This window comes from Pseudorca crassidens, chromosome 1, assembly GCF_039906515.1.
Source record: "Pseudorca crassidens isolate mPseCra1 chromosome 1, mPseCra1.hap1, whole genome shotgun sequence".
Lineage (NCBI taxonomy): Eukaryota > Metazoa > Chordata > Mammalia > Artiodactyla > Delphinidae > Pseudorca > Pseudorca crassidens.
In genome coordinates this window covers 196,670,926-196,697,307 of record NC_090296.1, presented here as the reverse complement: position 1 = coordinate 196,697,307, position 26,382 = coordinate 196,670,926, and the positions used below count along the sequence as shown (strand labels likewise).

At 52.2% G+C, this 26,382-nt stretch overlaps 1 protein-coding gene across 6 annotated transcripts in view; it reads left to right on the top strand.

The window, feature by feature from the left end:
* Positions 1-26,382, top strand: part of JCAD (junctional cadherin 5 associated) — a 74,819-nt gene that overhangs the window by 35,086 nt on the left and 13,351 nt on the right. For 2 of the 6 annotated variants that reach the window (XM_067705436.1, XM_067705403.1), the window contains exon 2: positions 13,558-13,899. In XM_067705436.1, the coding sequence (XP_067561537.1) occupies positions 13,616-13,899 (284 nt within the window). In that variant the 5' untranslated portion in view covers positions 13,558-13,615. Of the gene's footprint in view, positions 1-317; positions 756-9,190; positions 9,295-12,612; positions 13,465-13,557; positions 13,900-26,382 lie in introns of those variants that run through there. The other 4 variants (XM_067705420.1, XM_067705410.1, XM_067705427.1 and 1 more) reach the window with 4 other exon arrangements.

Genomic DNA, 26,382 nt, shown 5'->3' with positions numbered 1-26,382 from the left:
GGGCGTGTCCACCCTTTGAGCTGACAGCCGCTGCGCGGGGTCCCTGAGGTCCCGGTTCCCACGGCCCCCCCGCGCCGCGCCATCTCCGCCCGGCCGCGCGCACCCGCCGCCGGGGGGTCAGGGCCGCCGGTGTTAGGGCGCAGATCGCCGCCAGTGCCCGCGGCGGCTCGGCCCCCGGCTGCCGGCGGTGAAGCGGAGGAGGGAAAGGGAAACCGGGGGGGAGAAGGGCAGGGCCCCGCCCGAGAGCGCCGTGCGTCTGGCTGACCAGCTCCCTGTGCGGTCTGCAGCGCGCCCGCCCGCCGGGCCCGGGTCTCCGCGCGCACCCTCCGCGCCCCGCACCCGCGGTCGCCAGCGGCTCGCCCCCGAGGGCCAGGGGTTTCCTGCACGCCCGATCTACGGCTCAGGGCGCCGCTCTCGCCCCCGAAACGGGCCAGAGCAGCCGAGCGCCTGGGATTCTCCTAGGGGTTTGGAAAAGCAGCTGTGATTTCACTACCGAAGGAAAAAATGGAAACGGGAACTTGACGCCCGCGCAACCTGGCCGCGCCCCAGCCCTCGCTCGTACGCGCTCTCCGGGGGCAGAAGGCTTCGGGGAGCTAGCTTAGGCGGGTTCCTACCCCCGCCCGTCCCCTGCCGCCCTGGCCACCCCGTGCTGCGTCTCCCGCCCCGGCTCTAGACGCCTGGCCTGCTGGGGAGAGAGCGGAGCCGTGCGGACCACACAACTCGGAGGTCTTCCTTTCGTCTTTTCAGTTTCGCAAGTGTGTATCCCGGGGATCTGAGATGCGGGTTGGACGATGGGAGGGGATTCTTGGGAGGGGGAGTGGGCCAGGGATTCAGGCGGCCAGAAACGCTTGGGTGAAAATCGCAGACGCAGTCGTCTGAGTGGGGAAAACTAAAGGGAAGCGTTGCCGTCTGTCAGGTAGTTTTAGAATTTAAGATGAATGGATTAAGACCGTCCAGCAGGGCAGGCGAGTGTAAGTTTGTTTGGAAGTTCCACGCAGATTCTATTTCGAGGAACTCGTGTTGGTTTTCGTGTAAAGTGGGGAGTTTGGTGAATTCGTTCGGTTTTCCGTAATGCTCTGTGGGCTTGGACTTTATATTTACCTTGATAGTAGGTGTCTAATTCTTGGCCACCAGCTGAACAAGCTTCCTGAAGGGCTCCAAGCGTTACTCAGGGCAGGCGGCGTGCAGCAAACGGTTTCCCTCCCGCTAGAGGGGTGAGCAAATATTTGTTGAACAGAGGCCTTCATCTGCTGGGCCTTCCTCCAGACTTCACCCGCTGTTGCAGAGATGGGAAGGTCAGGCCTTTGGCAGGCCCAAGAGATTTAGGGGGATTGGGTGGGTGGAGGAATCCCGTGCCAGAAAGGAAAAAAAAAAAAAAGAATTTTTGTCTTTCCACCTCCTTGGAACATAACTTAAAATGCCGAGTGTCCACATGCTCTGGAGGGTTTGACAGGCTAATCAGAGTTATCCAGTAACGCATCTGAGTAAGTCACAGATTCCAGAGACATTGGGCCGTAAAATTTTAGCTATAAAAGGTAACTGACGACTGGAGGTACACAAGGAGAATAAATAAGGACCAATTTTTCAGTTAAAAAAAAACAAAAAAACCTTTGAAAAGATCCTTGGAGTCTAATCTTTAAAATGCAGTTTAAAACTAAATCTTATGAGTAAAGAAAGCCCGGCGGTCTGCAGCCCCAGCAGGTTCTCGAGTTTGGGAGGACCGCAAACACGGGCCGGGCTGTTCAGAGTCCAGCGTTTCTCTGTTAAAGAGCTTGGCGGGTCTTCTCGCTAATTAATCTAAAGAGAGTTTAGAATGCAGAGCGTTGGAGTGAAACAATTGTTCTGTTGTGGTTTTTATTTTGAGAAGCAAGGACTACGTCTCTGACGTCCTCTAGGCCGGTGGCTGAACCCATTACTGCAGTTTATTTGGCTTTTCAGCAGATGTTGTTGTTCACCTTTTGCATGGGAAGTGTTATCTCAGTTGTTGAAACCTTGCTATTGTGCTTTGTCTCGAGGGCGGGCTGACTTAGGGAATGCAGCACGCGCTAAAGGGGCGCTCACTTGCTAAAGCCAGCAGCCCAGAGGGGCTAGAACAGTCTCCAGTACTTTGATATAGTCTTTAAATGTTACATGTTATTGAAACATACAGGAACCGTCCGGGTGCTAAAACCTCAATTATCTTGTTCTGAATTTGTGATGTTTTGTTTAGTTTGGCTTATTACCTTAACTTTCTTTAACTAAATATATTTTCCAGAAACTTTCTAAAGGTAATATATTGACAGTTGGGGACCGCCTGGCCCAACTGACAGAGCCTTTTATTATCAGACCACTAAATATCTTTGTAGTTTGCTGCTTTTTGGTTCTCTCTCTAGAGCTTTCTCATTCAGCTTGTTTCTTCTGTGTGTAAGTCTAAGAATTTAGATACTATTATAAAGACACACCAAGATACATATTTCAAGGAGGGAAAGAAAAGGGAGAGAGAGAAAGCAACTGTGTATAGGAAGACTAATTGGAGAAACAGAAACCAGATGGTTTTATCTCTTGACACAGTGGGGCTTGGGGGACTTTAACTTTTTACTTAAACGCTGAGTTTTTCAGTGTTTATTTCTAGAATAACATTATATGACTTTCCCAATTAGAAAATAAATAATGTAAGAATTATATGAAATAATTTAAACTTTAACATTTTTAAATGTTACATGTTGGCTCTTTTATTCGAAACAAAACGAGTGTGTTATACGTTTAATAGACGACTTCAGGAATCTTCGTATGTGGAGTTTGATGTCTCTGGTGATAGTGGAATTTAATTCTAACCTATTATAAGTTTTACAGTTGTTTTTGCAAATAGCCAACAATTCCAGAAGATTTAAAAAATCGTATCCAATTTCAGTCCTTTTCTTAATGACTGCTAATCTTTTGGAAATGTTAATGAGGTACTTAGGGTCTCTTACAAATGGGTGAGGTCTCCAAAGCAATAATTGTGTGACAGGATTTAGAGGTGAAAGAGAAGATCTGTGTGTGTGTGTGTGTGTGTGTGTGTGTATGTGAGAATGTGTTTGTATGTGTGTTCATACAAGTTGTGGTGAAGAGACAAAGAAGTTAGAAGAGATAATATTTATGAAAAAAATAAAGTCTGTAATATTTGGTACTTTATTTTCTTCTCTTTTTGAATCAATGCCTTAATACCAACCCAACCCAGCAAGATTAGTGTTCCAGGAACCTTTTGATCTCAGACCCAAGTTTTCCATCTCGTTTTTTTTTTTTGTCATCTTAAAGAAACTTAACTCCATGACAGTTGCCCTACTAAAAACTATTACTTCCCAGGTTCGATATGCTTTTTATGTCTAAAGGGGTTTTCACCACTTGAGGGCCCTGGCAGAGCTGGTCATCCCTCTGTGGTGTGGTGACGACAGTGTGTGAGAACTTACTGTCCCAGGACTTAAACTGTTGAGCTCTTTATTTAATTATTAAGACTGGAAAGGGAAATGGCAATCCTCTTGCTCATAATAAAATACATGGCTCTACCATCGAAAAAAACACCAAAAAAAAAAGCTGTAGAAAGCAATAAAAATCCATGCCTCAGTTAGCAACATGCCTCAGTCTGGTTTGTTTTGTGTCTTGGCTATTCACCTCTTGTTTAAAGAAAGTACTTTGTTATATATTAATCATAACATTTGACCAAAAAATTGTCAGTTGAAGAAATATTTACAGTCAACTGCCAACAATTTGAGGGACTAATTGCATCTTAAGGATGGAATGTCAGCAAATGCAACTGAGAACGTTTTCTAGAAGAGTAACAATGTCTCATCGAGACCTTTAGAATGCTGCTTGTAATCTTACATACAATTCTATCAGCAGAACGTGATTTTGAGCCTACTATAATCAGGTTAAGTATATCTGTAGCAGATAAGACGCAAATACCATATACTAGACCCTTTGAGCCTTACGTAATTTACTATTCATTTATTCTTTTCTTCTGTGTCACTTCTATGCTCGTTGAGTCTTCCAAATATGCCGTACGTTTTCAGTGGTACATTTTCCTATTCCTACCTATGTAGCTTCTTGTTTTTACGGGTTTTTTTCCCTGATGATGAAATAATAATAAAGTGTGAGAAAGTGCCAATATTTGACCATTTTTTACCCGTAAAACGTCATACGGTTCGACCTACTCCATTTCATGACAGAACATCATAAAATACAGTAAAGTATAAATAAGGACATTGTTTTAAAAACTCAGAATCCAATAGCACTGTTGCTATTTTAGTATGTTTCCTCTTCCCCACACTGTGTGTGTGTGTGTGTGTGTACGTATATAAATGAAATTGTATTATATGCACTGAATCTAGGCTTTTGTAAACTGTCTGTTTAACACGGGACCAGGAGCATTTTCTCCTGTGCCGTTATATATCTGAAAACATCATTTTATACACCTGCGTGCATATTGTAGTCTACCACGTGGACGCACCAGAATTTTAACCATCCCTTAAATGAACATTTAGTTTAGCTTTTTTTATTGTCATAATTAGAACTTGGATAAGTATCCTTATATAAAACTTTGTGTGTATCTTGGATGATTTCATTAGGGTGGATCCCAAGAAGTGAGATTATTAGTCTATAGGGTTTCAGATTTTTAAAGATTTTATAACATTAATCACTTTTAAGAAAGGAAATAGCATTTACCTACAGATCCCTGCACACAGTCATACACAAATAGGAGAACCCTTAAAGCTCACTCACCGTGTCCTCACCAACAACAGCTATTGCTTTCTAGAAGCTTCAATAATTTGAGAAGTGAATAGTGGCATTTGGGTTTAATTTGCATATCCTTGATCACAGGTGAGGGTGAACATTTGGTTCATATTTTTAATTGGGTATTTGTCTCTTAGTTTTCAGTGCTAGGCAGTTGTTAAAAAGGCAGAAAAGTGCTGGTTGATTTCATGAGTTTATTAATATTTTGTTTCATTTCACTGTCTAGCGGAGCCTGCTGACCGTCAATACGAAAAGATGGAACATTTTTATAAATGCGAAGGGAAGAGGCAGTGGAGCCTGTTTAGGTACCATTCGTTCGCAAGGCTCCGCCTCTAGTGATGAGAATGCCTGAGTCACGCCTCCCAGCCTAGGAGGTCCACAGGTGGGGGTGTGGGCGGGGCTTGTGTGTCTTTGTGTTCTCCGAGCGCAGGGCCTACACACCCAGGGCAAAGCAGGTTGCAATCAGTGGGCATCACTGCGCTCGGGGTCTTCTGGGAGCGAGGGTGCTGGGTGGTAGACTCCCTGGCCTTACCTGCGCCCTCCTCTCAGCGTGTGGCCGCTTAGCTCTGCTCTCTGGGCTGGCCTCTGTATGGGTGCTACGTACGAGGCCAAGGTCAGAGGGTCTCTCTTCCTGTGACCCAGTTAGCTTTGTTCTGTGTCAGAGCCACAAGCTGTATTCTCTTCACCGGGGCGGGCTGACTTAGAAATGCACGCTGCTCATCACAGGGGAGAAGAGGCTAGAGAGAGGGGCGATTTCTAGAGCTAGAAGGACCCCGAAGAACCTCTAGTTCAGTCTTCTTAATTTACTTTTTAGGGAGAAGACTGAAACCCATGGGTTCTCTCCTTTTCTCCTATGCATCGTCTCAGGCCCCGTTCCACACAGCAGATGTGTACTGAGCAACGTGCAGGAATGGAAATTAGTCCCTACAGCGAGGGGGTGGACGGCTCAAGTTCATGCTCCAATGCTGATGGGTTGTTAGCGGTGCTTTCCTAACCTCACCGTGCCTTCAGCCTGGATATAAAGGATACAGCTGCTACTTACAGAACTTAGAAGCCCACCGCGGAGTAAGACGGCTTTAAGTGGTCTCGTTCGGGTTCTTTGGAAAGGACAAAAACTCTGATGAAAAGCCATTCGAGAATGATTTGGGCACAAAGAAATTTTGCAGGAATAAGTTGGTTAAATTAAAATCGAATGACCTGTCATCTTCTCCAACCGGGAGTTACTTCCGACTTCTGTGTTTCTCCTAATGAAAGGACCATTACCTTAGTCACCAAGACCAAAATCCATTGTACTTCTTCCCTTGAAAGTTACTCTCAATAATTTCCTTCATCCCTTATCCTCTCTGCTACCACCCCTGCACATTACAAAAGAGGGGACTTGTGACTACTTGTCCACACGTCTGTCCTTGTTCTGACCGTGTTAGTCCTTCACTTTCCTGCCAGAGTCAGTGTAAAGCACCTTTCCTTTATCTGCCCAAACCCTTCTGTGGTTTCACACTGTGTGCTCATTTAAGTCCAGATCCTGTTATCGTTGCAGATAAGGGTGGCTGTTTCTTTTTTACTTTTTTTATAAATTTATTTATTTGTTTATATTTGGCTGTGTTGGCTGCACTGGGATGCGCGCGGGCTTTCTGTTGTTGCGGTGAGGGGGGGCTACTCCTCGTTGCAGTGTGCGGGCTTCTCACTGCGGTGGCTTCTCCTGTTGCAGAGCACGGGCTCTAGGCACGCAGGCTTCAGCAGTTGTGGCACGAGGCCTCAGTGGTTGTGGTTCACAGGCTCTAGAGCTCAGGCCCAGTAGTTGTGGCATGCGGGCTCAGTAGTTGTGGCTCGTGGGCTCTAGAGCGCAGGCTCAGCAGTTGTGGCACATGGGCTTCGTTGCTCCGCGGCATGTGGGATCTTCCCGGAACAGGGCTCGAACATGTGTCCCCTGCACTGGCAGGTGGATTCTTCACCTCTGCGCCACCAGGGAACTCCCAAGGGTGTCTGTTTCTATGCAGATAATTTTTTTTCTCTTAGAATTTAGTTTTTTTCTGAAAGTTACAAGCTCCCCTCCCATCTCTCATACGTGCAGTTTGTCCGTTTTTCAGCTTCACACGGCAGCTTTTATGAGAACCCCAGGTCCCCAACCAAGAGCCTGGAACCCAGAATAATTGAAGAGGTCTGCTGAAGGTCGGAGAGCATCGTGTGGTGTATTTGTGAATGAATCGTGTTACTGAGTATTTGAGTGTTTAGAAGTCAGTGCTAGTACGGCCATCAAGACGTTGCCATCAGCGAGGCATGAGCCCTCGTGTGTGTGCATGTACGTGCGTGTGTGTGTGGTGTGTGTGCTCAGTGTACAAGGGAAGCATCGCCTCGAAGAGCCGTCTCAGTCCAAGAGAATAAAGAATTTTTTCCTTTTAAATATAGTTTTCATCTTCATGCCACCATGCCTTCTCTCCTTTCTTGTTTATATTTATGCATTATTTGGTAAATTGGGAAACTTCTGTTGCTTATTAAGGAAGGAAATTTAGAGCCTACAATAGTGCACGGGCTGTGAAGCTGGACAGACCTTGGTCTGACCCTTGGATCTGTGCTTGCAGGCTGTGTCACCTTGGACTCTCAGCCTTGGTTTTCTCGTCTATAAAATGGAGACGTTCATATCCACAGCAGGACATTTACTGGGAGTAGAAAACAAAGTGCGCCAGGCAGCTAGCAGAGTAGCTGGCAGACTGCAGATGCTCGGGGACGGATGATGTTATTATCTTTCATGCGCTGCTATTCTGAGCTTATGGAACAGGCTCTTCCTTCTGCTTTGTACAGAGAGAGTTAATTGCAGCGGTGGCAGGGGGATAAATTAACCACAGATTGGAAGATGTTCTTGGTGAATTCGTCATGCATCTCCTGGAGGGTATTTGAGCATCTTACCACCTAGCCCAAGCATCCTCAAGGGGAAGAAAAGTAATAGAATATAAACCTAGTGATGTCATGACTCAATCATAAAACCCAACCCGGGAAACTGAGCTGTTCAGCATTGTTATTCCTCTCCCTCCCCCCCACCCCTCTAAACCACCTAGATCACAGCCTGTGTGCCGTAAGCATTTCTCTTTGGGCCTCATCTCATGAATTTCGTCTAATCTAAACCAGTCCTGTCGAGGTGAACAAGAGAACTGTGGACTGAACCCAGTCTTCTCACCCAGCTCACTGTTCCTTGTTTTTTATTTCCTTCACTGTTTCTTCGATTATTTTTGGAGTCTTGATGCTTATAATTATGCATTTTAATAACAGAACAGAGGGGGAAAAAGCAATAGTTTGCATTTAGTGTAACTATTTTTTGGTGTGTTGTCACACACTCAGCACAAAAGTTTTCCTCTGTAAAAAGAGACTTGTTATGAATCCAGTTTTCCTTCTTTGTATATACTGTCCTACACAATTTGCTTTAATCCAATGGCTTCTGTCGCTCAACTCAAGTTGTATAAACGGGTGAGAGGTTCTCTGAGCCGGGTGGCCAGGTTGGGCCCTGATTTCTCTTTGGTAACATTGAGCAACGCCACAAAGTCCAGTAGAAATTGCTCTCCTGACATCCTAGTAGCTACTAGAAGCCACACGCTTTTCTTTGGAATAAGCGGCTTGGAAGTTGAGTCACTTGGTAAAGGCCATCCGCCAAGCAGAAGCCAGGATGGAAAGCGAGGCCCTTCTGCCGAGAAAGCTCTCTGAGCTGCTCCGTTTTCGCTCTGATCGGGTGGAAGTCTGCAGACAGCTTCCACCTGAGATGAGAAGAAACAGCCGAACGTACGCCCCCCAGAGAAGGAGACCCACCAGGACACGTGGCCCTTTTGCCAGGCCATCAGGTTTTTATTGGGGTGGCAGAGTTTTTCAACCGGTTTCTCAATTTTGTCTTTGAAATGATGGACTTAACTCTAGCAATTTGTGGGGCAGAGAATAGTAGGAAAAGATGAAAAGAGCCATAGTGAACTCAAAAGAGACAAAATGCTGCTTCCTGGCTCTCTCCAACCAAAAAGAATAAAAGCGGCAGCACTGCAGGTCCAGTTCATGCTGAGGGCTCCTTGGTGGCCCTCTTGGCTCCTGCTACACCGGGTTTTATCTGTCAACCAGTGATGCTGTGTTCCAAGGCCTCAGGTCTCGAGCCCCAGGTAGATCACAGGCAGAGGAAGGAAGCAGCAGACTGTCCTTTCCCTTAAGGAGGTTTATTTCTTTTCGTCTTTTGCTCTTAAGAATAGGAAAGTAGCTTCACTTAGTTGCTGTGACTTTTCTTGAAAGGAAATTGTTGATAGGACAGAAGAGGTGTATTTGCTGTTGAGAACAGAGCAAGGAACTTGTTAGACTAAGGAATTTCTCGTAGCTTGATGGGGTCATTGAACTTGACAGAATTTCAGGGGCCGCCTAGTCCAGCCTCCTGACCAGCGCAGGACTGATTTCTGCATCAGTGCTTTCCAAACTGTAGGTTGTGACCGATTCGTGTGGCACTGAATTTCCTGGGTAGTGGCCAGCATGTTTCAGAAGTGAAAATGGAAGAGAAAATATGAGAGCACCCGTCAGGATGTGAGGGTAAGTACTTTCCCTTTCAAGTTTTGACTAAGGTGTGTACACACACCTTCAGTGGATTTGCTGTAAAAACAACAGAGTTGACAAATCCTTGACCGCCACGGAAGACTCTCCCAGCCACGAACTCCCCGCTTTCAGAGGCAGCCGGGCCCTGATGGACTGTCCTGTTAACACATGTGTCCTTATCTTAAATGTCTTCTCTGCATTAATGGTATTCAGATAGTCATAGAATGAAAAAGATACTGAAAGTGGGCTCCTTCGTCTCTGTCCTTGTGTCCCGGGATTCCTCCCCTGAGAGTGTATCTACGTACCTGCGCTGACTGGACTGCTCTTTATTAGATGTTCCACTATGAGTATTTGACACAAGGTGACAAAGTAGCAAAGAAAAAAATTTCTTACATGGACTGGCTGGAAAATCATACTCACAGGGTGATCTCACAGTGCAGCTCTACCTTGAGGGATTTGTTTGGCTTAGAAGCGATCTTCCAGAGGCCTTCCTGACCCCTTGAGAGCCTGGGTGAGGGTCCCGTCTCTCCTCCTGTCCTTGTCTCCGCCGCAGCGCTGTGACACTGTGGGGAGGGGCAAGCTCCCGTCGGTGTGCATGCGTGTGCCATGCTTCAACGACCTGTTTTCCTGCTGTCGCCACAGCGAGCCAGTGAGCTGCTTCTCGAGAGCAAAGAACGTGTCTCGTTCATTGTTATAGTTTCAGTGTCCAGTGCATCCTAGGCCCTCAGGAATTGTGTTTCCACGTTTGGGACTCTGTAAAATAACATTTGCTGTTGTCAGTGACTCGGAGGGCGATGGAAGTGTCCCTTCCTGGAAGACAGCTGTCTGGGTGTTGGAAAGCGGGAGTGACTTTCGAAATCAAGAGTCACATCCCAAGTGACACGAAGGGAATCAGGAAGGGTCTAGTGGTCACAATGAATAACGAAGGTGAAAGCTTTTCATCGGGCAGGTAACCCTTCAGAGACAAAGGAGACATCGCTGCATGATGAACGCACTCTCACATTTGTGCACGAGTTACACTTTTCCCTGTACTTATGTGGCCCTCAGAACGGTCTGGTGAGCCAAGAAGAGAGTGGCCATTTTGCAGGTCAGAAAACTGAGGTTTGGTGTGGTTCATGACTTGCCCCCGGGATCATGGCTGGGGCTGGGTGTCAGCACCACCATGGGGATGAAAAGTCTCCTGCCCGGGCCCTAGAACAACGCAGGTTTGACCTTCGCGGGGCCGCAGATACACAGATTCTTTTCAGTAAGCGCCTCCTTACAGGGTGTGAGCCTGCACGCCCAGGCTCGGTTGAATCCGCGGATGGGGAACCGAGGATACAGAGGGACCCTGTGTACAGAGGCCTGACTGTAAAGTCACCCCCAGATTTCTGATGACCCGGGCGTCAGCGACCCAAGGGTCCACTGTACACACACATCTCTCCAAGTTGTAAACCCTCATGTTATAATAGCTTGCGTTTATGTCCAGCTTTGCTGTGTGCTTGTCTGAATAGCAGCCCTTTGGGCTGGTGGGCAAGGGTGGCCTCGGGTGCCATCCGTTCAGAAGGCCGCTGTCTCAGGGCTGGGCAGAAAGTTTGAAAGGGCGCATCTCCTCCTCAGCACCTTGGCGTCCCCTCCTGGTGGCCAGGGGGATTGCTGCGTTAGGGACAGGCCAGCCCTTCTGCAGTAGGTAAGGATGCTACGGGAAGGACACTGAATCCAAGAGGGGTTGGGACCACCGCGTGGCTATTGAAACTCTGTCTGAGGGGAGGGGTGATGTTTGGCCTGGGGTGGAAAGGAGGGAGAAGACCAGGCTCTGAGTTGGGGTCGAGAAGTGGTGAGTGCCAGCCAGAGGGAGAGGGGTCCTCTGGGGATTGGGTGGGCACTGGGCATCCCACCCGGGCGGCAGGGCCTGTGGGTCACTCCCTCCCATGGGGCCCCACGGCCTGCGTGCCGAAGCTGCTGTGTTTCATTCTCCTGCTCCCCCAGGCTGCTGGCCTCTGAGGCCGAGCAGGTTACGAGTCCCCCCAGATCAATACACTTTTGACCTCAAACCTCTAAGGTCAAGTACGGCTTGTTTGCGTTTGGGTCTTTTTTGAAAGGTATTCACGGCCTGGCCTGAGCTGGCGTGCCACTTAAGGGTTTGCTAACTATACTTACACACAGACAGAGCCAGGATGGAGCGGTTCACCTAATCCCGGAAGGACAGTGACCCACGGACCTTCTCCTTGAGGGTCATTGCTTCTTACCGCTCTCACAGTGGATTCTGTGGTGGACGCCGGCCTGCTCCTCTGCGTACTGGGTGGCCAGTTGGGGTGCAGCGCACTTGGCTTTGCTTTTCAAGAGCCTGACGTAGTAACGGAGAGAGAAACTGAGTGTCCTCGGACCTAAACTCTAACTTTAGCCGTGGTGCCAACTGGCTGTGTGACCTTGAGCCAGTGAGTCTGGGGACCCTAGTCTAGGCTACCAGGATTCTGTTGCCGTGTCATTTCTTTACTCCTGGTATGACGGTACCCCAAGTCTATTTTAAATGCCAGTTCCCCATCTCATACACATGCATGTGCAGTTTATGGAGTGAACTCCTAATCATTCTTCAAAACCTAGCTCAAATGTCCCTTCCTCCCACTGTGCATTCATTCAACAGTGATTTATTGAGAGCATACTCTGTGCCAGATGCCAGGGGCCTAGCACTGAACAAGACAGACCTTGCCTCCACGTCCCCACGGCCCTGGGTTTGTGATGGAATCCCTTTCCTCTGCAGTCCCAGCCCAGGGCCCGGCTTAGTGGAATCGGAAGGAACGCTCGCCTCTCTGGTCCTTCCATCTCTCTGGCCATGTTGTACAAGCGCCCTAGAAGACGCACAGCAGCAGGGTCAGGAGTGGCAGAGTTGCTGTGGAGACGGTTCCACTAGTAGTACAGCCACGGCAGGAGCTTGTGGCTGTTCCGTGACGTGTAGGTACCTGACGGAGAACCACAGACTTCCACAGTCTGGTCCCCTCACCCTCTCCGTGCTGACAGTGGAGACTTTGCTGCTGCCGGGCCGAGAGTGTGATGAGCCGAGGACGGGCACAGTCAGCGGGATCCTGTGATGGGCCCCCGTGAGAGGTCCCGTCAGCAGGAAGCACGTGCGCCCCCTGCACCCCCCTGCGCCCCCCTTTCACCTGCAGGCGGGCGGCAGGCATTTCCTGGCCATTGTCTGCAGGGGCTGCCACGGTGCTCGAGCTATTTCCGTCCACCAGCCAAGCGGGGCTGGAGCTGGCCGGGCTCTTCCAGGCCCGCTGCTGTGTGCTGCTCTCCCAGGCCAGCATCACAGCCCAAGGAGAGGCAGCGGCAGGTCTCACCAAACCGCCTTCCACCCTATTAGCGATGGGAAGACGCAGGAAAGAAGATTCTCTGGTGTCAAAGTAAACATGGCAGTGCCACACCTGTGCACGCGTGTGCCTTCTCGTAGGGCTCTGTCCATTTCCATTCTACTTGGCCGGTACCGTTGTCTTAGGACAGTGTGTTTGGGGAAGTTGCCACTGTTAAACTAAGGTGCCCTGGCAGGATTCGGACGTGGGCGCCCTGGGCTCAGAGGTGCAAACCATCTCCCCAAGATAACGTTGCGGAGGGATTTGATGCTTACAGGATTCGTGTGGGAAGCAACTTGGGATCGTGTAGCGCTGGGTGTGTAGGCTTGGTCAGCGTTCCTCATTAAGGGCTGAAGATCTGTTTTCAGCGGCTAGTTACCCACTCAGATTGCGTCTGCCAGTGTATCCTGGCCCCGGGTTGATTAAAGATCTCGCTCTGCCCTCTTGGAGCAAAAGGTGTGTCTCCAAGATGAAAGCAGGGAAGTACAGTAAGATTAAGCTGGGAATGGCTCTTTTTAGCAGCACGGAGTAGTAATTGCAGCTTCCGAGTCTCTCTCTTTGTTTTGTCTTCTCTCCGGTGTGTGTTGTCCTCCGATGTCTGGGCTGTGGGCGCTGGGACACTGTCAATCATTTCATGGCTTAAATCGCTAGTCCGACTCTCCTGCCAGGAGCGGCCATCCGAGGGCGCGGTCCCCAGCGTCGGCGCCCCGCCCTGGCTCAGCGGAATCAAAGAACAGACGCCACCTCTCTGGTCCACGAGGGGCCAACTCACCCAAGCCCGGGCGTAAACGAACTGCAGGAGCCCCCCTTCCCTTCCTCTGCTGGCACCGCGCCCAGGGTCCGGACTGGTCGGGGTCGAGGGCGGGCGAGGTGCGGGGCCCCAGCGGGAGTCGGTGATGGCTCACAGATACTCTCCTTCCTTGTCCCGCAGTGTGGGTCCTGCCACCACGACGGCCCCGGCGGCGGGGCTTGGACGCGGCCCGAGCGCTATGTACAGCGTAGAAGACCTCCTGATCTCCCACGGCTACAAGCTGTCCAGAGACCTGCCGGCGCCGCGCAAGGATGATGGCGAGGGGCGCCAGCCCGTGAAGTCCCGGGCGCCGGCGGGCCCCGGCCTGCTGAACGGGTGTGACGATGGCCCTGCCGCCTCCCCACGCGGCCAGGCCTCGCTGGGGACCGGCCGCCTGAGCGAGCCCGACAGCCGCGGCCGCGGGCCTCGGGGCCTCGGGGAGCCCCCGAGCGCTGCTGCCGCTGCGCGGATTTCCGAGGCTGGGTAAGCTCCAGCTGAAGCCACCGTTCCCCGTGCCCCGGGGGTCTGGCAGTGGGTGTGTGAGTCCGTCCCTGGCCACCTCTGGTGGGGCTGGGGGGCCTGGGAGGGGGGGAGCAGAGCGGCACAAGGCGGCGTGCGCGGGGACGCAGGGCTGGTGCAGCGGGCGTTTAGCGCAGAGTGGCCGGTAACCGAGTTGCGCCGGCTGGCGCGGCGTCTTAATCCTCAGACGCCTCTTTGTTCCCGTGTAAGCTCTTCGTATCTCCTCAGCCAGGAATCACTTAAAAACACTGGAGAAGCCGGTGTATGTCAGGCACACATTCCCAGCACGTTCTGCTTTCTCATCAACATGTTTCACCACCTTGTACCTCAGAGTTGGGAGACGGATACGCCTCCTCCACCCGTGCCGAAGCAAGCCTTTCTTCTCGCGTATCCGTGTAATTCCACTGGCCTCCACCCATCTTTTCACAAACACACACACACACGTGCACAAGCACACGCGCACACACGGGCCCTAGTGCGGAGATCGCGTCTGAATACAGCTGCGTCTGTGGGTGTTTTCTTAATAACCAAAAAGAGGGTGGACCGGGGAGGCTTGGTGGAGGAGGGGGGAGGTAAATTAGAGGGAATTTCGGCGGCTTTGCCCCAGAGCCTGCGCGGGAGAGGACTCCGCAGCCCTCACCCGGCAGTTTCAACCTAGGGGAACCCTTTGCCATCACTTCCTAAAGCTGTGTTTGCCTTTAATGCTGCCCGGGGACCAGGCTCAGACCGGGGGAGGGGCCGTGCCTACGAAGAGCATGAGGCTGGGTACAGCCGGGCAAAATGGGCCACCCAAACAGGTGGGAGCAGAGGCCTCTGTTTAAGGGAAGCAAACAGACATGCAAACGAAAAGGGCAGTGCGTCTCGTCCGAAGGGAATGAACTAGCTTCCACGGTTACAGGTCGCCTCTCACAGGGAGGGTCTTCCTTGTTGGTCGACAGCCTTCAGGGGAGGGATTTTGCTCTCACAGGTCGGAGCGTTCAACACCTTGGTCACTGAGTACAAGCAAGGGGGCGGGCCCCTCCTCACGCCCAGTGGAGTAGGAGCAGGTTTGTGTTGCCAAGTCAGAGCTGCCTCTCTGTGGAGGGCGAGGTTGTCACTGATGGGGCGGGTTCAGGAGGGCGCCCAGGATGGAGAAGGGCTTGAAGCTGCTTTTTTTTAACCTTGCCCTTCAAAACCTGCCCTTACGTCCACTACTGCCTTTGCAGCCCTGTTCCCTGCAAAGCATGCCCACCGTGGGTTTTGGAGGAGGGTGATTGTGGGTATGTTGTCCGAGAGCCAGGACAGCCTTTGCTGCTGCTGCACAAACGCGTTCTGGGTCTCACCCCGCCTCCTGTGCTTCTGGTTCTGTGCCGAGTACACCTGCACCTTCCGCCCTGGATTTCAGGGCACCGAGGCTGTGCCCTGCTCCCCCTTCTGCATTTCCTGCAGAGCTTGCTACATGCTGGGCACACAGTGTGTCCAGTATAAGCCCAGGGATTCAGTTCATCCACCCAGCCTCGTAACAGTTGTTGAGAAGCAGAAGGTTTAGTTTCTAACGAGGTGAAGACGATGGCCTTGGAATCCCTGCACACGTGCCACGAGTGGGGTCCATCCCAGTCCAAAGGGCTGAATCAGAGATCAGAGTTGGGTCCCGCTCGGGAAGCAGCAGAATCCCCTGGAGGATTCCGCGTGGGCAGTGAGGCTCCCAGCCCCGTTCACAGCTTGCTCAGGATTCCCTAGCCCTGTGTGATCACGGGGGCCTGGGAACCTCAAGGCCCTCCATCCCAGCCTCCCTCAGACCTGTAGGCACCTTTCTTTCTGTCACAAGTGAAGGGCTCAGCTGGGTTGAGAGCAGCGCTGGGACGTCTTTGCCTGTCGACAGAGTTCTGAGCGATCTGGCCGTTCCCCCCCGGTTCTGAGGCTGCCCGGTTAACTTGGGAGGTGTCGAGGTGCTTTTGGATTGAAGGTTGCCTTGTAGGGTAGAAAGAGAAAACGCATTCATGTTTGCAGAGATCCATGCCAGCGCCCCGTGCCTCAGAGACCCGCTGCCCAGCTTCCTGGCTTGAAGTGAAAAGACGTTTTCTTTCTTTAGTGGCCAGTAGAGAACTGGAAAGAGGAGGCAGACGGAAAGGTAGGCTGGAGCGGATTACGTTTCCCTTTCGGGAGAAGCGTGCCTTGAGAGGAAATAAATAGATGCTAACAGTTAAAGCTTAATTCTGAGTCGGGGCGCATCAGTGGCGCGCAGCTAGATCCCAGCCTTTAGTCACGGGGCGAGGCAGCCATGCTCCTGCACCTGGCCTGGTCCCCACTGTGACCCTGCCGGGCTGGCCTCCGGGTCTGGGGGGCCGCTGGGGCCCAGGATGCGCTGTCCAACTCCAAGCCATCAGGGTGACTGGGGAGCAGCACAGGGGCCCCTCATCCTACAGTTCCTCGGTGGGGTGAGATCTGCCCTAGAGAGTGCCCTCACCACAGGCAGGTCCGCAGCACCCCTGGACCTCCTGGGGACGGGGGGCTCAGAGCAGTTTGGAAGAGGCCACAGGGGCCGAAAGGAGACTGCTTTGTTTTATTCTGGTGGAATGGTGGAGAGGTAGGCATGTTAGCAATGTCGTTATTTTATAGCCAAGAGCTTGAAGCTCAGAGAACGTCAGTGACTCTGCAATGGCCACGCACTCAGTGCTGGCGTGGAGGGAAGCCCGGCTCGCGCCACAGCAGCACCGGGCCTGGCCACACTGTGCCTGGCGGGGCCCGTCGTCTGTGCTGGGCCATCCTCACGTCCTCCCCTGCACTCCCTGCCCGTGGGCGGGGGTAGCAACTCCCACGCGCCGCCGAGCCCCTTCCTGTCTGGGGAGCTGTGTAGGGATGGCATCTGTGCTCCCTGGTCAGAGCCGGGTAATGACGCCGCCCTGCGCACACAGGCCGGGGCCACGTAGGTGGGGAGCAGTGTCGCCCGTCATCTGGGCGTGGCTGGAACATCAGGGTTCCCGGGTGAGAATGAAGAACGATAGGATTGATAACTCACATCACCTTAGAGTTTCTCGTGTATGAGCTGGTTATATGCAGCAAAATGTTAAAAAAAAAAAAAGGCGGGGAGGAACACAGGACAGATTTGGAGCCTTGACTAGGTTCCCAAATGCAGGAGCCACGCTTCCTAAGTGGGCGGAGAGGCTGTGCTCTGAGCTGTCGCTGTTGTTGGATCGAGCGATACTGAGCTCCTGGGGAGGCAGGAGGGGTGCAGGACCGGCTGAACCTGCTGAGAAGCCCTTCGGCTCAAGTGGGGAGACCGTTTATCCAGCGCGATAATTAGAGTCACTGCTGTCCAAAGCTGCGTCCCGCGTGTTGCCGGGACTGACCTTCTCAGGGCTGGAGACTGGACGAGCGTGTAAAGCACAGACCCTGGCTGTGCGGCCCCGTCACCTGCACTGTCGACCCCAGCTCTGAGGTCGCGGCCTTGGTGGCTTCGTTTATGCCAACCTTGGGGGACGGGTGGGGAGGGGACAGTCACAGGCTCAGCAGAACTCCCGGGGGCCGCCTGGTCCCTGGCGGGAAAGCTTCCGTCCTTGTGGCTTCTCCGGGTGCAGGGAACCAGAGGCACCTGCGTGAAGGGGGAGGTGTGAGGATACCACGGGGGCTTGGCCCGCAGGACACGAAGACTGGCGGCCTCACCCGATGAGGGACGAGCAAGCTGGGCCCAAGATGGGCCATTAGCCCGGGTCTCTCCAGGCTGTGGCTCGTCCCTGCGGGACCCTCTCCGCCCGAGGTGTCGCCTGTCACTGCGTCTCCCTGCACTGCAGCTCCTCCACTGACGTCACCAGCAGTTCCCACTTCCCGCTAACCTGGGCTCCCCGGGACTTGAGTCCCACGTGGAGGCAGAGGTTTGCCTCCAGAGCCCCCGCCGACTTCCGCCCTTGGGTCTCAGTTTAAATTTCCGAGAGAAGGTACGTGTAGTTTGGGGCAGCCAGAGATGCCTTGGGCATGGTGAGCCTGCGGCCCTGTTCTGGTCGGCGGTCAGCACGCGAGGCTGGCCAGGGCAGGGCGGCTGGACGGTGGTGGGTGTCCGGGCCTCACCCGCTCTGGGCGGAAGGCTTCGGATGAGGCCGCTCTCCAGGCCAGGGTGGGCGCGGGGCTGACCGTGCACCCCACACATATTTTCTTTTCTCTTCCCAGACCGTTGGTTTAGGAACCCTAAAGCCCTGGCACGTCCCCCTTGAGTCATTCACTCCGCAGGGTGTTCACCTGGGTGCTAAACCACTCCTAGATGGTCTCAGGGACCGGACTGGGGTGATGAAACTGGCTGTGTGAGTCACCCACGTGGTACAGAAGAAAACTCACAGGTCACGTCAAATGTCACTACAGTATTCCCGTAGCAGGAAAACCGAGGATGTACATAGCAGGGAAACCCAGGATGTCTGTAAAACTGCAGACAGCGTTCTAGATGTCAGATGATTTAATGCTAGGCTTTTGTTGTGTCCTAATCTTGGCCGTATAACCAACAGCAGATACTAACTGTGTGCATCTTCTCTGTGGCCTCTCTGTCCTCCCCATGGCAACATGAAAAGGATGCTTCTGAAAGCTGGTATTTACATCTGTGCTCAAAGCTTATAACGAGTAGACTTCCAGTTCATCAGTTTGTACCAAGTTTAACTATTTCTGCACATACTGCCTTGTTGCAGGGTGTGCTTGCCAACACACACACACACACACACACACACAAAGATTGAGGGGAAACAGAGGAAACGCGCACAGGAGAAAAGCTAGCTGTTATCTATATGTGGAGGAAACTGCATGCTTAAATGCAAGTAGCCATCACTGAATAATACTCGGCTACCATTAAACTTGTGAAACACTGTTATCAGGCATTCCCTGTTTCCTTACTGTGTTTCCTTTGAAATGCTATAATCAGAGGAAGCTGTAAAGTAACGTAACATAGCAGAGGTCTGAACCTGAAAGTTGTACCACAATAAGCTCTTTTCTGCTCAGCCCCAGAAATCCTGAGAATAGCTTGTAATTATGTCCTGTCGTCAGCGCAGTCATAGCTAATTAGAGACTCAGCAGTCTGAGAGGGTCTCTGATGTGGGGTGTGGGGCCTCGTCTGGGGAGCCTTCCAGTGGTGGCTCAGTGGACGTCGTTCTAGGTGGTGCTACTGGGTATGGTAAACAGTTCCTTTGCAGAGGCTTTTTAAGCTTCTCTCCCATCATATCCTGCTTATAATGGTTCTCCAAAAAAGGAACGCCTCGAGTTTAACATCTGTTTCCATGTATCTCTTTCTCTGTACAGAATTACACTTCCACAAACATCATTTGTCTTGTAGCTGCTGCTTCGTCTCCTAAGTGTTAGGCCTTGTTGGTTTGACCACTTCACAGAGCAAAGTATGGGCTGTGTGAGCTGGAGCGCTCATCAGCGCACGTGAAGCTCCAGACCTCCGATTTCCCCGTTGTCTTGTTGTAAACCCTTCTTCCAAGGCACTTTGCTTTTGTTCATCAGCAGTGTCAGCTCCCAGAAGCCCGGACGCTGGTTCTCTCCCTGCACGCGCTCCCATGTTGCTCTCCCGTCACCATGTTTTCCCAAGAAGAATCAGGTTGGACCCTTTGAACATGAGACTTCAGGGAGAACAGTGGGGAGGAGGAGGAAGACATCAGCAGCACAGCCAAGAGCTCCATTTGTCTTGGCAGCAACGTTATCACCAAGAGGAGACTTGCTGGTGACGAGTTCCTTCTTTAGCCAGAGGACTGGGTTAGTTAGTAGGTGAGGAAACACCCATATATATCCATAAGGATACGTCCTTATTACGAGAACACGGGGAAAATTCTGGAATAATCTGCCTTACCTAGTGGATTCATGAGAGAGAAGATGGGCCCCAGCTTGCTCTTCCTGCTTTGTTTGAATAGACTAGATATTGGTTGGCTGGACATCGTTGTTACGGACCCTCCCTTAGAGCCTGGCCGGAGGGTCAGGGTCTTGTTATGTCAGTCAGTGCAGGCCCATTGATTACAGCTTAGGAGAGGACAGTACGGGTCTACAGTAACCCCACTCGAGGGCAGACACTCACTTGTCTCTTCCCTGCGTGCCCCTCACCCGCTCCGTGTACCATGTGAGGCGAAGACTTTCCAAATGGATCCCCCCTGCTGAGAATTGCTTTTAATGGGGGTCATGATGGTACTAGTAGCTAAAAACAGGGGGTTCGTATGTTAGACACTCTGCCAAACAGTTGAAATGTATTATCTCATTAATCCTCCCAACAAGCTTGAAAAGGAAGGCGTTCGGACCTCCCACTGGACAGGGGAGGAGTCAGGCCAGGGGAGGTGAGGCGTGTTGCCGAGGATGTGGCCACGAAGCCCTGCTGCAGGCGTCTGGACCCCCCGCCGTCCAGCGCCCCAGGAGACGCCCACACACTCGGGGCAGCGTCCCCACCCCGGCCCCTGGTGGCGCCACTGAGGGGCGCCTCGGCAGCTCCATCGCCGGGAGCCGCCCTCCTTGGGGGTCCGCCGCAGGCTCCCGGCAACCCGACCACAGGCCCTGTCTTCTCATCCCACTTCTCCCCACTTCAGCCCTTTCTTCCTGAAGCTGGGAAATCCGTCAGAAGGGGCCAGGTCACCCAGAGTAAGTGCAGGGCAGCTGCCCAGCCACTGGGGGGAGGGTCCCACATCTGGGAGGGAGGGGACCGCGTCTGCCCCACGTGTATCCCCGAGAACTGCAGCTCCAGGCGCTGGTTTGTAAAAAGCAAGCAACGACCCTAAACGCCCCTCCCCGCAGCAGGGCCTCTTGGGCGGGGCCTCTGACTTAGGTCACTTGGATAAAAGGTCTTCACCAGACCTCGCAGAATCAAAAATCTCTTGAAGTCCTCCCGAAGATGGTGCAGAAAACTGCCGGCCGCCACGGAGCAAGTTGCGTCCACTGCTGGCAACGCGGGCTGATAGCCAGCCCTGCCCAGGGACGCTGCCCATCCTGAGCTCATCTCTGTGGGCCCTGGACCCGGGCTCAGGCGTTCAAACCCCCGGGTGGAGGACCAGATTCAGAGGGCCTTCCATCCCCTGCGTCAGCAGACGTGTTTCCCGGGTGGGTCTGCTTAGTTACCTGTCCGTGTGGATACCTAGAGTGCTTTGGACTGTCCTCCTGCCCCGCCCCTCCCGCATACGCTAAAGTTAGCATCATTCATCAGTCCTGTCATTTATCATGCTTCCTCTTCCAGACCCATTGTTAAGTGTGTGTATTTAAAAAAAAAAAAACAAACAAACCAAATAGTAACCTCCTGAAATAGTCTCCCTGGTCCTTTATTTCAGCTGATTCTGTAGTGTTTATCATTTGCACTCACTCATCGCGACATTGTGGAAAGCAGGCGTAACAGTACATTCGCCGTCTGACCCGACAGTTGTGTGTCTCTTAGTTACCTCTGTGCCAGTGCAACTTGCAGTTCTTGTTCACCTTGAGCCGTTGGCTGAATAGTGATCTGTCCATTATGTTCCCAGAGCAGCTTTGTCTCTTCTGACTGATCTTAATTTGTGCTAACCTCTAAACCTTAGTCGTGATCTCTTCTTGACCTTAAAGCTCCCCTTTCCAAAATTAGCTTATCTGTTACCCTGAGTCAGAGGGTTAGTCACACAGTGTAGTATACTGAATATACCACGGCACGCTGGAGAGTGAAATTGCAGGCTTCCAGGCCCAGAGAGGACTGGGGAGGAAATTCTGTAGCACTAGATAGCTGACCGCGTCCCAGAAACATGCCAGACACCCAGCACTGGGCTGCTGGCGCTGAGTCCCTCTAAAGAGATGCCCCAGTGCCCCTGCCAACCTAGAAGGAAAGCACTGCTCCTTCACGGGGTGGGAGGTCCTTTAAGGGATGTGTACTACCCTTATGCTCAGACTGTGCTCCTGGGTAAGACTGACCCTCCCATCTGGAAGAGGGCGTGGCTTCTGAAGGAAGTGACACCAGGGTTTCAAGGTCATGGGGCGGCACCAGCATCTGCTAGGGTGGTGGCCCTGCCAACGGGAAGAAGTCACTGGACTGGGGACCACTTCGGTGGGGCCTCCCGACCTCCACAGAGAAGACGAGCCTTTGGGGGCTGCCCTTGGGGGACCAGATTTAGGATCTTGTGGGGAAGGGAGGAGGGCATCTCCCCCCGCCCGTGGGGTATCAGGCACAGAGCTAGGCTGCATTGAGCCCAGGCGATCACAGGTTGGTGCAGCTCTGAGGACCGTGGAGGGGATAATCCTGCAGTGGGTGCAACCATGGTTAAAAACCGTGGCCCCTGCTGCCCTTCTAAGTAGGCTTTCCTTTTAAAAAGGATGGTGGGATTTCCTGTTGCGGTTGAAAATGTCATGTGAACAGACAGAAAGTTCTCCTCACTTTTTTCATCATCAGCCTTTATACCTTCAGCAAACAGATCTGCCTCTTTTCCTATAGACATGTTGTTTTTCACATGTTTATGTTTCAAAGATTTTCCAAACACCCCGATCAGTGGTTCTGTCGTCATCGTGTCTCTTTTCTGATACTCAGGGAGCTGCTCGCAGGTGTGGCTTCTGTCTCCTCTCTGACCTGTTCTCCCAGGGGTTCTGTACAAAGACCCTGCTTGTCTCACTGACCTTGTCGACACCGTTTATTTGGGCTCTCACACGCCACTTGGCTTTCCTTATCTTTCTCCCACCCCGTATTAACGCGTTCAGCATGTTTTTTGTGAAACGTCCCATTGTTAACCTTTTGTAAAATATAAATTATTAGTCTCATTTTTTAAAAAGAAAAATTTGATCTCAGCTTATTTCCTCAAAGGTACCGGAAAACACATTCTTGGCTTTGAAGCCATGTGAAGTGGCATACATTTTAGCTGTTAATGGACGTCATACGCTGAAGCCAGTAGATATCCGACTTGATAACTTGTCTGAAGGAGAAATTCACCAGAACTGTCACCGCGTGGGCCACGTGTGCCTGTGAGAGCCAGGCTCAGACTAGGTACAAACTAGATGTTTGTGAAATAATTGCTTCATATAAAAGTTTTCTCTGTCATGTGTACTCTTTAAAATAGATTATTTAAAGTTCTCCGGGTGGATCTGTGTTTTCTTGAAACTGGGGTTTTGCTGTATTGTGCAAATAGAAGAAAGTTTTGCCTAGAATGCCCAGCCGTTTTGATCAGTTGCAAATGGCAGCTTTGACAAAGTTAAGGTGATAACGGAACATTTTTGGGCGGGGAAGAAAACTGGCCCCCTTCCTGGCGTAGGCAACTACAGCCTGTTTATATCCTTGTCCTGTTTGTGTCATTCTTGGTTTGTCTCTGATTATGCTCGTGGCCCGAACGTGGACAAATCGCGCCTCAGGATTTCAGTCCCTCCAGACGTTTGCCGATAAGCACATTAAAAAAAAAAAAAAAAATGAGAGATTACTTGCACTTGTCTAGTAAGGAAACACATCGGCTGTGATAGCCGGACACGGGAACAGTGCGGCAGGGCCAGCTCTGCTCCACGCTGCGGGTGGGACGAGCCTAAACGGGCCGGACCGATCTGAGGTCACATTGCACAACAGGGATAGCATGACCCCTGATCTGCCGCTTCCTTTTCTACAGATTGATTCTAAATAACCTGGGACCTGCTTAGTGTTGGTGAATAGAGTTTCTCAGAAGTGTTTCAGAACGTAAGCTACGTGGATGTCTGATAGCCGCATGATGGTTAAATAAAGCACGTACGCATGATAGACTGCTATTCTCCCATTGAAACTGTGCTCGTGAGGGATTTGTCATGACGCTGGAAGAAGTGAAACATGGTGGCTAACTGGGCTTTATGGCCACATTTGTTGGGTTTGAATTCTTTTCCCACCACTTGCAAGCTGTGTGACTTGGGAGAGTTGTTCAAACTCTCTGTGCCTCAGTTTCCTCCTCTGTAAAATGGGACTGACAGCAGTTCCTACCTCGGAGGGGTGCTGGTGAAGCTTCAATGAGTTAGGAAAGCACTCAGTAAGGACCTAGCACACTGTCACCACTATGTAAGTGTTGGCTGTCGTTTGCGCTGCAGATGTTGGGGAATGTTGACGTAAAACCAGAAGGCAGATCAACACTAAGGCTGTTTGAAAATCCACATCCTTACACACACACAGACCAGAAGATATACATCAAAATGACCGTCTCTGGGTATAAAGACTACGAGCGATTTTTGGGGTTTGTACTTTCCTATATTTTTCCACATTCTCAACAATGAGTGCGTATTACTTTTATAATTTAAAAAGCAATCAGGACTTGTAGAGTTGGAACCTTTCTTGCTTAGCCCGTGGTTAATCGAGGTAGGGGAACGCCCCAGGCTTCCTTCCGCCTCATGGGTTTTCTGTGTTACAGTCCTGGTCTCTGTGGGTTCGTGGGCAGTCGCTTAATATTTCTGCACAGTTCAGCAGTGTTCAGATCCTTCCTTCAGCTGCAGTAGAGCAGCTCTAAACTCGGGCTGCCAGAGTCATTTGAGGAGGTTTTGAAATATCTGGGCCCGGGCTCCTGGCGGCACTGATGAGATCCCCTGTCTGGGGGTGGGCCCTGGGCGGTGGTATGGTTTAAAGGGTCACAGGGAAACCCTGACGCCCAGCCGGGCGGTGGGCCACAGCCTGGAGCTGGCCGGCCGCAGGTGCCAGCATCTGTTACCTGGCAGAGGGCTCTTCTCCGGAGCAGAGCCCCTCAGTCTCAGAAGGTGGCCCGAGCATGTTTCCACGTCCCCTGAAGACAAGATGCCCAGAGAGCTTGGTAACAATAGACACCGGACCCTAACCCGGAGCTACTGAATCTGAACTTTCAGGGGCAGGGACATTGATAATGTGTATATTTAATGAGCCCAGTGGGTGGTTGTTACCTTCGGGGAGGTGTGGGAACTCTGCTGGAGCCTCCGTCTCATCCAGACGCTGGGAAGAGCTGGGGGCCGCGGAGAGACGCGGTGCCTGGCTGCCCGCCTGCCTCGGAGACTCTCACGGGCTGGAGCTGGGGTACTGCCTACGGGCGTGGGGAGGCGGGGTCCCCCGACTGCCGTGCGCTCATGGTTGACGCCCGCCCTCAGTGATGGTGCTGGGCGGGGGTGCTGGGACCCACAGCACAGGCAGCACCCAGGGACCTGGCAGGAGTGCCTTTTGATGGAGCCCCACCCAGGCCTGCTGAGTCAGCCTCTGGACTGGGACCCAGGGTCCTCACCTGAGCGGCCCCCTCGTGATTCCTGCCCACACTCGACGCGGGTTCCCAGACCCGCCCCCAGAGAGCAAGCAGCCGTCCCGCCTGAGCTGGGGATGGAATCCAGGGCCCAGGGCCACACTCCGGAAGCCCGGTCCCCTCGGGCATTTCAGAGCCCTGAGCTTGGCCTCGCTCACGTGCGTGCGAAGTCCTGAAGTTCTTGAGCGCAGCCTGTCGCTAGGCGCGCAATGGCAGAACAGCTGGCTGCCTTCCAGCCCTTATTCGTGGGCCGTGGCTTCTTCCAAGTCGACGAGTGCTGGGGTTGGGAGTGTGTTTTTGTTTTATAGTCCATTGCTTTTTTTTTTTTTTTAATTTTATTTATTTTTGGCTGCATTGGGCCTTCACTGCTGCATGCAGGCTTTCTCCAGTTGTGGTGAGCGGGGGCTACTCTTTGTTGCGGTGCATGTGCTTCTCACTGCGGTGGCTTCTCGTGTTGCAGAGCACGGGCTCTAGGCGCGTGGGCTTCAGTAGTTGTGGCACACGGGCTCAGTAGTTGCGGCTCGCAGGCTCTAGAGTGCAGGCTCAGTAGTTGTGGTGCACCGGCTCAGTAGTTGTAGCATGCAGGCTCAGTAGTTGTGGCATTTGGGCTGTAGGGCACAGGCTCAGTAGTTGTGGTGCACGGGCTCAGTAGTTATAGCACGCGGGCTCAGTAGTTGTGGTGCATGGGCTCTAGAGCCCAGGCTCAGTAGTTGTGGTGCACGGGCTCAGTAGTTGTAGCACGTGGGCTCAGTAGTTGTGGTGCATGGGCTCTAGAGCACAGGCTCAGTAGTTGTGGTGCACCGGCTCAGTAGTTTTAGTACACGGGCTCAGTAGTTGTGGCATGTGGGCTCTAGGGCACAGGCTCAGTAGTTGTGGGTGCGGGCTCTAGAGACCAGGCTCAGTAGTTGTGTTACATGGGCTCAGTAGTTGTGGCACGCGGGCTCAGTATTTGTGGCTCTTGGGCTCTAGAGCACAGACTCAGTAGTTGTGGCGCACGGGCTCAGTAGTTGTGGCTCACAGGCTCTAGAGCGCATGCTCAGTAGTTGTGGTGCACTGGCTCAGTTGTTGTAGCACACGGGCTCAGTAGTTGTGGCATGTGGGCTCTAGGGCACAGGCTCAGTAGTTGTGGTGCACGGGCTCAGTAGTTGTGGTGCATGGGCTCTAGAGTACAGGCTCAGTAGTTGTGGTGCACGGGCTCCGTAGTTGTAGCACGCACGCTCAGTAGTTGTGACGCATGAGCTCTAGAGCACAGGCTCAGTAGTTGTGGTGCACAGGCTCAGTAGTTGTAGAACGTGGGCTCAGTAGTTGTGGC